Genomic DNA, 12,610 nt, shown 5'->3' with positions numbered 1-12,610 from the left:
TTTTTTTCTTTTTTTTCTTTTTGGTGATCCAATGGTGAACCAGGACATTCAACTTACTGGATGCACAGCTGCCCCCGCCCTCCCACCTCACACCCTTACCACTCCACTTCGGAAGTCCAATTCAGATTAACAAACATATATTAAGCACCTACTGTGTGCTAAAGCACTTTGAGAAGAGATAAATGGCAAGAAATCAAACTAATGTATCTGGGCATTCCTTCAGAAAAGAAAAGAAAATTCCTAGGTATGTTTTGGGGCTAATACACGTTGGGTCTTATCACCCACATCTTCCAAGTCTATATTTTCTGTGTAATGGGAGTTCACACAAAAGTGCCTGGAGGCACTACAAGATCCTTAGGCATCACAGTAAAAGCTGATTTATGTTCAACCTAGTAAAGCGAAGAAGTCAAGAAAATGTGTTTGTGTGTCTTTGGAAGATTTTCTTCTGCAAGGGCTGAAACTAAGGATTTTCAGACAAACAGAGATAGCAGTGAACTCAAACCTTAGGCACTAGCTGAATGACCCCTGGGCAAGTCATTTAACCTCTGCCTCAGTTTCCTCAACTGTAAAATGGAGATAATAGCACCTACCTCCCTAGGCTGTTGTGAAGATCAAAGGAGATAATATTTGTGAAAACACTTAGCACAGTAGCTGGGACAGAGCAGTTGTTTAATAAATGCGTGGCCCTCTTCTCCTCCCCCCACCTTGATATATGTGATTTCATTCTCTGAATATATTCCATTTAAAGGGTGTGCCCAGCTCTGCATATGGTTCAGCTATCCAATGTCTTCTGCATTCCATGTGTCATCACCTTTTAGAATTTAATTGTGAAAGCACGAATAAGGCCGGTGAGGGAAACCAGAATGGTAAGATCTTAGCCTTTAGGTCTCTCATAGCCCCCAGTAAACACACAGGGTGTAGAAATTCAGGACCTACAAAATGAGCTGAGATTTGTTTTTCAGGAAGGGGATTAGTAAAAGCCCAACACTAACCTATGCAGTGCAGAAGAGGAAGAGGGCAAGTGCCCAAAGCCGTCCAAGAATTGTCATCATCTAAAATAAATTCAAGGAGCTAGGTTGTTCAGTGGGTAGAGCACCTGGTCTGGAGTCAGGAAGACTCATCTTCATGAGTTTAAATCCAGCCTCAGACCTTTACTAGCTGTGTGACTCTGGGCAAGTCACTTAACCCTGTTTGCCTCATTTTCCTCATCTGTAAAATGAACTGGAAAAGGAAATGGCAAACTGCTCTAGTATCTTTGCCAAGAAAACTCCAAATGGGGTCACAGTTAGACACAACTGAACAACAACAATAAATTAAGGCAGGATTACCAAGACCTGCCTGATTTCCTCACCCTTCTCCTTTTCTTTGCTTCTGGCCAATACTCATCAGATCCAGTAAGTCCTTAGCAGTTTTCTGTTGCACACACCAGCCTTCCTTCCAGGCCCTTCCTAGAGACTGACCAGGGCTGTCTTCCAAGTAATAATTACAAAAAAAAGCTAGCACTTACAGAGCGCTTTAAAGGTTTGCAAAGTACTTTTGCATAGCCAAGTGCTTGAGACTTAATGTATTCAACATTGACCTTGTCTGGTCCTGCCTAAAAACCCCACAGCCTGCTCCCCTGATTGTCTCCTGCCTCCCCTCAGACTTCCACACTTTGGACTCGAGCCAGATACACAAATCCAGAGTTTGACTCTGCTGACTCAGGCTCACTGTCGACCAGTCGATTGGTATGGACTAATCAACCAGCTAAGTAAATCTAACAAGATGAAATGTAATAGGATTAATGTAAAATCCTACATCCAAGTTCTTAAAAAATTAACTTCACAAATACAAGATGGAGGTAGCACAGTTAAAGAGCAATTCTTCTGAAAAAGATCTGGAAGGTTTAATGGTGTGAAATTTCAATAAGGGCCAATGAGGTGTGCTAGGTGGCAGAGAGACTTGGAATCAGGAAGACCTGAGTTCGAAGCCTCAGAACCTTACTAATTATGGAACCCCAGGCAAGTCACAATCTCTCTGTGCCTCAGTTTCTTCATCTGTAAACAAGATATAATAATAGCACCTATCTTCTAGAGTTGTGAGGATCAAATGAGTTAACACGTATAAAGCAAATCACCAAACTTAAAGCACTGGTTGTCCCAAAAAACTGTCATCTTAGCCTATGTTGAGAATCACAGTGTCAAGAACAGAGAAACGACCAGGCCACCATACTGTGCACTGGTCAGACAACTTAGAAGCCACTGTACTCCAATGTGGGAAAGACGTTGAGAAGTTGGAGAGTGTCTGGAGGAATCCATCAGTCAATAAGCATTTATTAAGTACCTACTACATACCAGTCTCTGTGCTAAGTGCTGGGGATACAAAGAAAGACAAAAGACAGTCCCTACTCTCAAGGAGCTCACAGTCTCATAGGGGAGATGTGCAAACAACTCTGTATGAACAAGATGCATGCAGAAAGAAATTGGAAATAATCAAGAGAGGGAAGATACCAGATTAAGAAAGTCTTCTTGTAGAAGGTGGGATTTTAGCTGGGACCTGAAAGAAGCCAAGGGAAGCCAGGAGGTGGAGATGCAGAGGGAAAAAATTCCAAGTATAGAAGACAGTCAATGAAAAATGCCTGGATGGGGAGATAGTGTCTTGTTGGAGGGAGAACAAAGAGACCAGTGTCACTGGATCACAGAACAAATAGGGGAGTAAGATGTAAGAAGAATGGAAAGGCAGGAGGGAGCCAGGTCATAAAAAGGCTTCCAATACCAGCGAATTTTATATTTTATCCTGGAGGTGATAGGGAGCCACTGGAATTTACTGAGTAGGGAAATGGCACGATTAGGCCTGCCCTTTCAGAAAATCACTTTGACAGCTTAGTGGAGAGTGGGCTGGAATAGGGAGACTTGGACAGGCTGTTACATAATCCAAGCGTAAGGTGATGAGGGCTTGCACCAGAGAGGTGGCAGTATCAGAGAGAGAAGGGTGCGTATATAAGAGATGTTATGAAGGTAAAATTGACTGGATTTGTTGACCAATTAGATATGGGGAATAAGAGAGAACAAGGCATTGAGGATGACACCTAGATTGTTAACCAAGGGAACAAGGTCGGTGGTACCCTCAACAGTAACAGAAGTTAAGAAGAGGGAAAGTTTTGGGTGCTTTTTTTGTTTGTTTTTGGTGAGGCAATTGGGGTTAAGTGACTTGCCCAGAGTCACACAGCTAGTGAATGTTATGTGTCTGATGCTGGATTTGAACTCAGGTCCTCCTGACTCCAGGGCCCATGCTTTATCCACTGTGACACCTAGCCCCCAAGAGGGAAAGGTTTTAGGGGGAAAGATAATGATTTCAGTTTTGGATATGCTGAGTTTCAGATGTCTAATGAGACAACCAGTTCAGTAGGTCCACTAGGACACCTGTTGTAGATGGTCTTCTCAAGGAGTTTAGCCACAAAGAGAGGAGAGATGCGGGATGATTCTATGGGGATGGATGGACGAAGTAAGGGTTTTTTAAGGCTGGAGGAGGCATGGGCATGTTTGTAGGCAATAAGGAAGTAGTCAATAAACAGGGCGAGATTAAAGATAAGTGAGAATAGGGATGATAAAAGTGGCAATCTACCAGAGAAGAGGGGATGCAGTGGGGTCACCTGTGCATGTCGAGGGGTTTGCCTTAGCAAGGAGAAGGATCACCTCCTCATGTGAGAAGGGGTGAAGGAGACCACAGCAGAAGGCACCTGGCTGGTGAGAGATGAGGAAGAGAGGAGAAGAGAGAGCTCCCAGTGAATGCCCTCATTTTTTTTTTCAGTAAAATAAGAGGCAGGACAACGAGGTAGTGCAGTAGATAGAGCACTGGCCCTGGAGTCAGGAGGACCTGAGTTCAAATCTGACCCCAGACACTTGACATTTACTGTGTGACCCTGGGCAAGTCACTTAACCCCACTGCCTAGCCCTCCCCCCCAAAAAAAAATAAGAAGCAAGGTTCTCAGCTGGGGGGCAGCAGGAGACGGTTTGAGGAAGGATGAAAAGTTTTGGAAAAACCACTGTGGAAAGTGGGATAGTGAGCTCGTTAGAAAGGTTTAAAAAGATTGCCTAGCAGTGGTGAGGGTTCAGTTGAGGTTATGTAACATAGATTTGTAATAGACCCAGTCAGGAGAGTTTCTTAATTTTCTCCAGCTTCAGTGGCAAGAATACACAAGCAAAGGGCAGCTAGGTGGTGCAGTGGTTAGAATGCCAGGCCTGGAGTCTGGAGGACCTGAGTTCAAATCTGGCCTCAGACATTTACTGCCTGTGTGACCTTGGGCAAGTCACCTAACCCCAATTGCCTCCTTTAAAAAAAAAAAAAGACGAGAGCAAAGGTAGATGGTGTGAGTGACCTAAAGATGAGGCTTGGCAGGGCAAGAATGATAATATGATAAAAAGGCAAAGGACTCAAGGGAAGATGACAGTGTAGAGTTGAACTAGTTCAGGAGGGCAACCACAATGATCAGCTATGTTGTATGTAGTTGAACAAATAACCTAGAGAAGAGAGAACTTAAGGAGGACATGATCATGTCTTCAAGCATCTGAAGCGCTGCTGTTTAGAAAAGGTATCGGACCTGTTCTGCTGGGCCCCAAAGAGTTGAGCTAAGAGGACAGAGAGGAAGTTGCAATGAAACAGACTGTAATTCAATGAAAGGAAAAAACTCCCTAGGCTACCCAAAAAATGGAGAGAGCCACCTCAGGGAGTAGTGGGCGTCCTTCCATTTGAAGTCCTCACCCAAAGGCTGGATGGTCTCTGTAGATGGACCATGTGGCCCCAAGGTCCCTTTCCAATCTGAGACTCCAGAATTCATTTAACCCTGATTGAATGTGCCAGTAGTACCACCTGCCCAGCAGGGAATGACTTTCTTTCTACCTGCTTCTATCCAGCAGCTGTGGTTGTGCTTATTTGACCACCTGGACTTGAGGTGAGCTGGTTACAACTTTGCTTCTGGGATAATAGGCTAGCTTGCCATCTTCCCCTTCCATCTATCAAAACCTTCTATTTTCAACCTCCACCCTGGAAAAAAGGAGGTAAAGTCCACTTCTAGCCTATCTTGGAGTCAGGAAGACGTGAGTTCAAATTTGGTCTCAGACATTTATTAGCTATGTGACCCTGGGCAAGTCATTTAATTTCTGTCTCGGTTTCTTCAATTGTAGAATAATAGCACCTACCTTGCAGGGTTGTTGTGAGGGTCAAATGAAATCATACCTGTGAAGTGCTTAGTCTAAATGCTTATTCCCTGTCTCCTTCCCCCCTTGCACTATCATTATTAGTAATGATAATAAATAATAGGAGCAAGGACAAGACCTGTGATTTCATTGCTATGTGGAACTCTCAGGTGAGGAAACGCCCTCCACCCGTGAGCACCTTCTCTGTTACAGCCAGTTGTTGCGAACATTGAAAAGCTAAAGGACACACTCCATACATGAGAAAGGCAACACTTGAACTCAGGTCTTCCTGGCTTCAAGACCAGTTCTCTATCCACTATACCATGCTGCCTCATAATAAATAACACTGCCATTCATTTATGTTGTGCTTTACAGTTACAAATCACAGCTCATTTGAGGATTGACAGGCAGTCCAGGTATTATTCTCCCTCTTATACTGATGAGTAAACTGAGGTAATTAAGCTTCAGTGGCTCCTTCTTGCCTCTTGGATGAAAGACAAATTCCTCAGTTTGGTATTTAAAGCCCTTCAGAACCCAACTCTCACCTAGCTTTCGAGATTGATTTTTTAGCACTGCCCCTCACACACGTAACATGGTACAAACTGGCCTATTTGCTGTAACCCATTCACAACATTCCATCTCCAGCCTCCGAGACTTTGCCCAGGCAGTCCCTCATGCCTGGAATGCCCTCTCCTTAACTCTGTTCCTTGGCACCCTTAGCTTCCTTCAAGGTTCAGGCCCAGTGCCACTTTGCATTTACTTTGCATACATTTTCTTTGTACTTAGGTTCACAGATTTAGAACTAGAGGGGACCTTCAGAGCCATCTCATTTTACGTTTGAGGAAACTGAGGTATGGGGAAATTTAAGTGATTTGCTCAGGACAACTTATCCGGGTCTCTGGTGTTTTCCCCTATCAGAAGCATCGCTTTGCTTTATAGTCTTTGTATGTCCCCAGAGCCTGACGCCTTGCCTGGTATATTGTAGTAGGCACTTAATAATTCTTGTTGAACTGAAGTTGTCACTTATGGAAGGTCACAGAGCTGGTAAGTGGCAAAGCCAAGACTCAAACCCAGGTCTGTCTTGTCATTCCCAGCCCAGTGTCCTTTCTATCATACTGCAATGCCCTTCAAACAAACATTCTGTTGATCCCATGAGATGGAAGATAATCAGACCAAGCAAAGAAAGGGCAGGAGTTTCTATCCATTCCATTTCCGCTGGCTTTACCTTTTTTTTTTGTCATTTGGTCATTTTTCAGTCATGTCTGACTCTTTGTGATCCAATTTGGAGTTTTCTTGGCAAAGATACTGGAGTGGTTTGTCATTTCCTTCTCCAGCTCATTTTACAGATGAAGAAATTGAGGCAAACAGGGTTAAGTGACTTGCCCAGGGTCACACAGCTAGGAAGTAAGGTTGGATTTGAACTCAGGTCCTCCTGACTCCAGGGCTGGCACTCTATCCACTGAGCCACCTAGTTGCCCTGTAGTAGGCTTTACCATAGCTGATGTTTAATTAATGCTCTCATTCATTCCTTTGCCATTGTCTAAGGAAGCTCTGATGTCTAGGTCATAAATAGTTGTTCTATTCCTTCCCTAGAGAGCATCAGAACAATCAACCCCCTTTCAATTTGACCTGCATGGCACCATCCAGACTCAGATGGCAGTACTTGGCCCTGGCAGGCTTCCTACATCCACTTCTCTAGTACCTCAGAAGGTCCCAGCCACTTGCCTCTGACCATTTGCTTGGGCCTTCCATGAGGCTGATTAATGACTCACCTTTTCTTGTGTCTCCCTGCCTGCCTCATTCAGTGGTTTGCTTTATTTACATGGTAGAGTTCTTGCAGGAGATCATCTTTAGGAACTTATTGGATTAAAGAGCAAACCCAGGAAAAGTTTAGCCTAAACCTGCCAATCGTCCCTGTGAGAGGCATTAAGTACATTTTTTAAAATTTCAAAATAAAGAAGAGTATTAAACTTTTTTTTTCCTTGAAGAAGAAAAGGCAGAAATACAAGTTATACTTCACTATGCACAGGAAATCATTTTAGGTTAGGAAAAAAGTCTTCACAGTGATTTGAAATCCCCTGCAAGAGTTCTTAACCTGGAGACTGTGAACTTTTTCTTTTTTTAAAAAAATATTTTGATAGCTTTATTTCAACAGAATTGGTTTCCTCTTGTTATCCTCTCTCTCACTCTCTCTCTCTCTCTCTCTCTCTCTCTCTCTCTCTCTCTCTCTCTCTCCTTCCCTCTCTCTCTCTGTATGTGTGTATGTATGTACACTTAAAACATAATTCTGAGAAGACTGGTCTAGATGCTTCACTGAAAAAGGTTAAGAACCCTTGACCCAATGAATCATGTTCACCACAACTGTCAATTCCAACCCAGCTTGATAAACAGCATTTTTTTTTGTTACTTCTGCCAGGCTCTGGGAGGGATGGAGTTAGAAATCCATCTGATGAGTCTCTATGACAGAGGTGGGGGGTGGGCGCCCACCTCTTTATTGGTCACCCTTGGGAGAATGGTGCGTGTTGCCTGAGCTGGGTCCATTCTCATACTTTGATGGATAGGCACCATTGCCTATTCACTATTGTGAACATCGTACCGGAGACGCATCCCCAACCACTGAATTTCCTTCTGCTGAAGACCAGAAAGGGGGCAAGAGAAGGGGGGGAAAGAGGTGTTCCTGGTGCCACCATGTTCCTGTTCCTTTCTCTTTCCTTCATTGCACATCCAAGGCACTTTACCCCAGAAACAATTTACCCCATTACAATAGCTGAAGTATTATCAGAAGAGTAGGGGAAGTAAGATCAGTAAGAGGAAGAAAAGGATGTGACATAGTGGAAGAACACCTGGTGAAAGACTTTGTCCTCAGAAGATTTGGGTTCTAGTCCTAGCTTTGCTGCTTAGTGGCCATGTGACCTTGGGAAACTGACCTAATCTCTCAGAGTCCTAGTTTCCTCATTATAGGATGGGGATAATAATACCTATCCCATCTCCCTCCTGGGAATGTTTTTTAATATCAAATAACATGTGTGGGAAAAGCTTTGTAACCACAAAGGGCCATCTTGGATAAGGGTGAGTGCCACTGGATACAATTTGAGAGGGAAGACTTAGCAAACAATCACATTGACAAATTTAAACAAGGAAGTATGAATTAATTTCAGTTACATTGTGGAGTAAGCTAGTTTTCATGGACCAGCTAAGAAGTTAAATACTATTATACAGAATCACTGAATCTCAGAGGCATAAAGGTCACATGTCAGGTATTATCTCTGTACCTGCTTTCCTGCCCTCCACATACTCATGGAAAAAGGGACACAGAGAAGGTGATGCTTCTTGAATGCTGGAGGACAGAAATGAAATCAGCCTGGCATGGAGAACCTTCTCACTAAAAGCTTTTAACCTCCATAGGGGAGCCTGGTGACTTGGAAACTTACTTATGCCCTGCTTCTGTAACATCTAGTCATTCTTGACCTTGCTTTATTCCCATTGGACAACTCCGTATGAACATCCTTTATGTTATATGTATTAATACACAGAATACTGTTTCTATGGGCAGTTATTGAATTGCAAGTGATTTCCACATAGGCTTTTGAAACATGTCTCATTTGAGGGACCACCTCAATACTGACCAACTGAGAAACTAACATTAAACAACAACTCTCAATTACTATGGATTTTTTAAGGTTGCTTGAGGACAGGGATTTTATTGGATTTCTACTGATATTGGGTTGTACTAGAGTCTGCCATTTTCTTGGGATGTGGAATGGATGCCCAGAGATGGGACTTAATTTATATTTCATTGTTAACTGTTGGTCAATTGGTCACATATTTAGAGCTGCTTCTAGAGAACACATATGAAAAAGATTCTCATTGTAGAAAATAGGACAGCAATAATTGCTTCTACCTCCATACTAGTATTAGGGTCAAGATCATCACACTCTGACTCCTCGGAACTGTTCGTCTCCTTGTTTGGCAGCATGAGGAGGGGGAAGAAAGAGAAGATAGTTAGAACACAGGCAGTTTACCCCAGGCAGAGCAGGAGAACTTCAGAGAGGTTGGGGAATGGGAAAACTGGCATAGGGAACAAAAAAGATGCTTCAAAGGGGTAGCGAGTTGCCAAGGGCAGCAGCATGCTTTTGCCAAAGTAGCAGCAGCTATGATTTTATGCCATGGTCTGTCTGTAGTTCTAGCGATGGAAGCGACAGAATGGAACATGGGTGCTACAGAACCAGGACCGCTGTCTTCTCTTTGGAGGCTAGAGGTTCTAAACAAGAAGTAAAGAATACTTTCGGTTCCCCAGGGACAGAAGATGGGGACTGGGACTGTTATTTCATTCATATAAGGAACTCCCAGGTGAAGAAATTCTTTCTAGTAATGCAGGTTGGTAGCTTCTCTATAACTTATGGTCTTAAAGAATTGCCGAGGGTAAATGACTTGCCCAAGGTCATGTAGCCTGTATGTATCAGAAGTGAGACCAGCAAAAGGCTTTCTGGTTGGGCCTGCTTTGTTCAAGGCAAAAAACCAAAACAAAACAACAACAACAAAAAAACCCCACACAGACAACTATGCCTTATAATAAATGTAAATAAAAGCAAGCCTGCAATTTTCTCTTGACTGATGGCAGACTTTTGCAGAAAGGTCCTAGCACACAGCATGCTAAGCCAGGCCGACAGAGTGCTAGGTGGGAACCAGTGTCTGATGAAGCCTATGATCAGCTGGGCAGAGCTTTGCACAGGACTATATTGAGTGTCCTCTCTGTGCCCACCTCCCTTCCCTCCACACACTCATGGAAAAGTGGGTACAGGCAAAGAGTATATCACTAAGTTGAGGTCTCTTGAACTCTGGAGGAAAGAAATAAAATGTAATCGAACCAACCTGGCATGGAGACCCTCTCACTCAAAACCTCAGTCTCCATAGAGAAGCTTGGTGGCTTAGAACCCTGCTCACTGCCCACCCCTACAACCTCCAGTCACTTTTAACCTTGCTATATTATCATTGGCCAGATGAATGAGAATGCTTACTTTTCCTATCAGGTATAGCTATAGAAAACTTTGCTAAAAACATCTATATGGAACCAAGAGAAAAGTTTTTTAAAAAAGATACTTACTTGCATTGAAGACGCCAGGAAAAATTAAAGATTTTTAAAAAAATTGATCTTGCATGCAAAATCCTGCTACCAAACTATTTGCTCTCTCAGTTGAAGGGGGGAAAAAACAAAAAAAAAAAACAAAAAAATACCTCCCCCAAACTTACTGGTGAGAATGCTGAGGGGTGGAAGAGGCAGGATGAGAGGTTGGGAGGGCACAGCTCCAAAATACCTTACTCACTTTAACTGAGACTTTGCTGCCCAGAATCTCCTTGGATTTACGAGGCCCTGTGGATTCATTTTTACCCGTGCTCTCCATTTCCGCCCGCTTTCTCATGCGTAGGGTATGCCATGAACATGACTTCCTGTTGTACCAAAAAATGTACCAATCAAAATGGCAGGTCAGAGTAGAAGTGAGGAAGCGTGAGGGGTCACCACCCTCAGAGGAGATGAACAGCTCTGGCCAACTCCCAGGCTTCAGTACCAGATGACCCGCCATGCCAACTCTCCCCTTGGTTGGCAAGACTGGCCTCAGTCCCACTTTGAAGTGAATTTTATTACCTCCCCATCCTAAATTCAAAAGACAACTACCTTCTAACACTATGGAGAAAGAAAGTAACCGCTGGTCAGTGGGCCTGCAAGGGAAGGTTTGTTAACAGAGGCTGCTTCAGTTCCTCCAAAGGAGCTCAATCACCAATCAGCTGACAATCCGAAGGAGGCATATGTTTGGATGTGAAGAAAGGTGAGAAGAAAGTACAGGAAGGAATAACACTAACTATCTGTCCTCCGCATTTATCTTGTGTGGACCTATATAGGTCTACATAAGATATAATATCTTTACTATTAGAGTGTAAGCTCCTGGAGGGCAGATCCTATATCTTCCTCTATATCCCCAGCGCTTAGGACAGTGTCAGGCACATAGTAAGCACTTAATAAATGCATATTCTATTGATTGAGATTGTTAAAACCCAAATGATTGATTTGGACTTGGGGAGGACCTTATTCTATTAGAAATTCTACTCATGTTTAATTAAGCTTATGTTTCATCCAAATGATATGGATCGTGCAGGCAATGATTTGGATAATTAGAGCAGGAAATCCCAGTACTCTATTTTTCTGGGCATTCTAATCAAAGGCTGTTTCTGGTCTCCATTCTTTTTGACAAAGCCCATTTTATTCAGATTTCTTAGAGAGCTGGTATTTTCCTACTGAGAAAAGATGTAATTTCTGCTACCAGGTAATCATAAGTATGGAGTGGGTGGGCAGTAGCTGTTCCATCATTTCATCCCCATTTTGTCTCCCTTTATCCCAGTGATGAAGATGAGATTTTGGGTTAGCAGAAACCTGTTATCTGATCTAATGAAGTTGATCAGAGTACTTAAACCTCACTTGCATCATGATACAGTCAGAGGAAGAGAATCCCAAAGCCAAATCCCAAATATGGTTCACCATTTTGGGCAGGCTGATTACCACTTCCAGTCCTGCTTGGGGCAGGGTCTCTTCTCTATTTGCATGTGGTGGCAGCATCTTGGCTGAAGTCAAAGTCTGGACAAAATGCTGCTTAGACTTGGCAGGGGCGATTTCTCAAAAACAACAAAAATCCCCCTAACCCAATCAAACCGTTCACCAGCAAATTGTGATATACATAAGAAAGGCAAGAGAGATGAACCAGAGCAGAGGCGTGGTGTCAAGTAGGGGAGAGGGAGGAGGAAGAACAGGATGATCCAGGAGAGGGCATGACTAAGGTCCAGCCATCCACCACACCACCAGGGTGTTCACTTGCATAGGTGTTCTGCCATTTCACTAGCCACAGTGTTTGTAGCTCTGTCCCCTTCCAGTGTTTGCTCTTGGAGCAGTAATCATATTAATATTATCATTGCAACGAGGGAAGGCATTATTATCTAATATCCTATGGCTTCACTCACAGCCCCTATGATTGCCTAGAAAATGGTGGCCCCCTATGGCCACCATTCTCCCATGTGTATGATGTCCCTTTATTGGAACACAAGCTCCTTGAGGGCAGGCATGGACTGTTTCATTTTTATATTTATATCCTCTGTGCCCAGCACAATGTAGTAATAGTAGGCAAATAATAGGCAGATTTTTATTAGCTCTCAGTGGGGAATGTCTAGAAGAAAGGATCTAGGGAAGTTGTTTCAGGGGTCTCTCTGTATTGGGAAATGTGCTCAGTGAACTGCTGAGCTGTTATTATTAAAGAATTTTTTTTTATTAAAGACATTTTAAAAGAAATGTTTATAAATGTTTTGAAATGCCCCATAAAGTAGATCAGATCTCATTTGCCTTTGAAAAGGAGGGCTGCCTCATTTGTACATTCTAGCTATCTTCTTTAGAA

The 12,610-nt window shown here is 43.1% G+C and overlaps 1 protein-coding gene across 1 annotated transcript in view; it reads right to left on the bottom strand.

Annotated features, from left to right (window-relative positions):
* Positions 1 to 12,610, bottom strand: part of LOC144454521 (kalirin-like) — a 185,964-nt gene that overhangs the window by 53,519 nt on the left and 119,835 nt on the right. The window contains exons 17-18 of the mRNA XM_078146748.1: positions 10,499 to 10,622; positions 9,076 to 9,135 (exon numbers count right to left, since the gene is read on the bottom strand). Of these exons, the coding sequence (XP_078002874.1) occupies positions 9,076 to 9,135; positions 10,499 to 10,622 (184 nt within the window). The remainder of the gene's footprint in view (positions 1 to 9,075; positions 9,136 to 10,498; positions 10,623 to 12,610) is intronic.

Source organism: Phascolarctos cinereus, unplaced genomic scaffold (assembly GCF_003287225.1).
Source record: "Phascolarctos cinereus isolate Bilbo 61053 unplaced genomic scaffold, phaCin_HiC Scaffold_726;HRSCAF=1367, whole genome shotgun sequence".
Taxonomy (NCBI): domain Eukaryota; kingdom Metazoa; phylum Chordata; class Mammalia; order Diprotodontia; family Phascolarctidae; genus Phascolarctos; species Phascolarctos cinereus.
The sequence above is the reverse complement of the archived record's forward strand: the minus strand, read 5'-3'. Positions and strand labels throughout refer to the sequence as shown.